This window comes from Aplysia californica, unplaced genomic scaffold (genome assembly GCF_000002075.1).
Source record: "Aplysia californica isolate F4 #8 unplaced genomic scaffold, AplCal3.0 scaffold01174, whole genome shotgun sequence".
Lineage (NCBI taxonomy): Eukaryota > Metazoa > Mollusca > Gastropoda > Aplysiida > Aplysiidae > Aplysia > Aplysia californica.
In genome coordinates, this window is record NW_004798444.1 from 56,209 (window position 1) to 57,348 (window position 1,140).

The 1,140-nt window shown below is 42.7% G+C and overlaps 1 protein-coding gene across 1 annotated transcript in view; it reads left to right on the forward strand.

Moving 5' to 3' along the window:
• Positions 1-160: 160 nt before the first annotated feature.
• Positions 161-1,140, forward strand: part of LOC118478904 (short transient receptor potential channel 7-like) — a 38,156-nt gene continuing 37,176 nt past the window's right edge. The window contains exons 1-2 of the mRNA XM_035973373.1: positions 161-176; positions 935-1,117. Coding sequence (XP_035829266.1) covers positions 161-176; positions 935-1,117 — 199 coding nt within the window. The remainder of the gene's footprint in view (positions 177-934; positions 1,118-1,140) is intronic.

Genomic DNA, 1,140 nt, shown 5'->3' on the forward strand with positions numbered 1-1,140 from the left:
CTATGTAGCCATGTTCTATGTCTTAAGTGAGTGGTCATTTGTGTGGTCATCTATGTAGCCATGTTCTTCGTCTTAAGTGAGTGGTCATTTGTGTGGTCATCTATGTAGTCATGTTCTATGTCCTAGGTGAGTGGTCATTTGTGTGGTCATCTATGTAGTCATGTTCTATGTCCTAGGTGAGTGGTCATTTGTGTGGTCATCTATGTAGTCATGTTCTAAGTTTAAGGTGGGTGGTCATTTTTGTAACAAATTTATGTTTTAAATGAATTATCACTTGTGCAGCAGTATTATATCTCAGGGGAGTGGTCATTAAAATGTGTGCAGGAATATTCGATGTTTTAGGTGGGTGGTCATTTGTGTGGTCATCTATATGTATTGGGTGAGTGCATGGTCATTTCTCTAGTCATGTTTATGTCGTTACGATAGTTATTTTCTGATTTTCTTGTATGTCCTAAGAAGTGGCCATTTGTTTGGTATTCATGATCTGTGCTTTCAGAATGGAGTGGTCAAATGAGTCTTATTTTAAATATGTTATTCTTCTCTATATAATATAATTAAATCGTACCCGTTTCTTCCCCTGCCTCACTCAGTTTCATCTCGTCTCTTTCTTTTCTTCTTCTGTCGTTGTGGGTGGTTGGCGGGTGCTCTGATGTGGTTTGCTTCTTCTTTCCTGTACAACATCTATCGTCCTTATCTCCCCTTCTTCTTTATTACTCTCGTGTAACACCTCTAATCTTCTGGCGCTCATATGACCGTATGCAGTTGCAAGCGCCGTAAAACCTCTACTAAAACTAAAAACTCTGTGGTTCCTCATCTCTTCCCAATCTCAATATGTATCATCCCTCGTCTTCTCCCTTCCTCACTCTATCGTCGTTTCTCCTCCTCTCACTCTTTTTCTTACCCAGCCATCCTTTTTCTTCCTATCCCCCCTCAGGCATGTTCTGGGCAGAGTGCAAGCAGCTGTGGGAGGAAGGGGTTCGAGGCTACTTCTCCCAGATGTGGAACTACATGGACATCACGATGCTGGCCCTGTACACTGCCGGCTACGCCACGGAGGCTGTCATCTACACCAAGGCCAAGGGAATTAACTCTATGGACGAGCTGCTGCATAGTGATGGTGAGTGGAGTTACTTCCCTTTA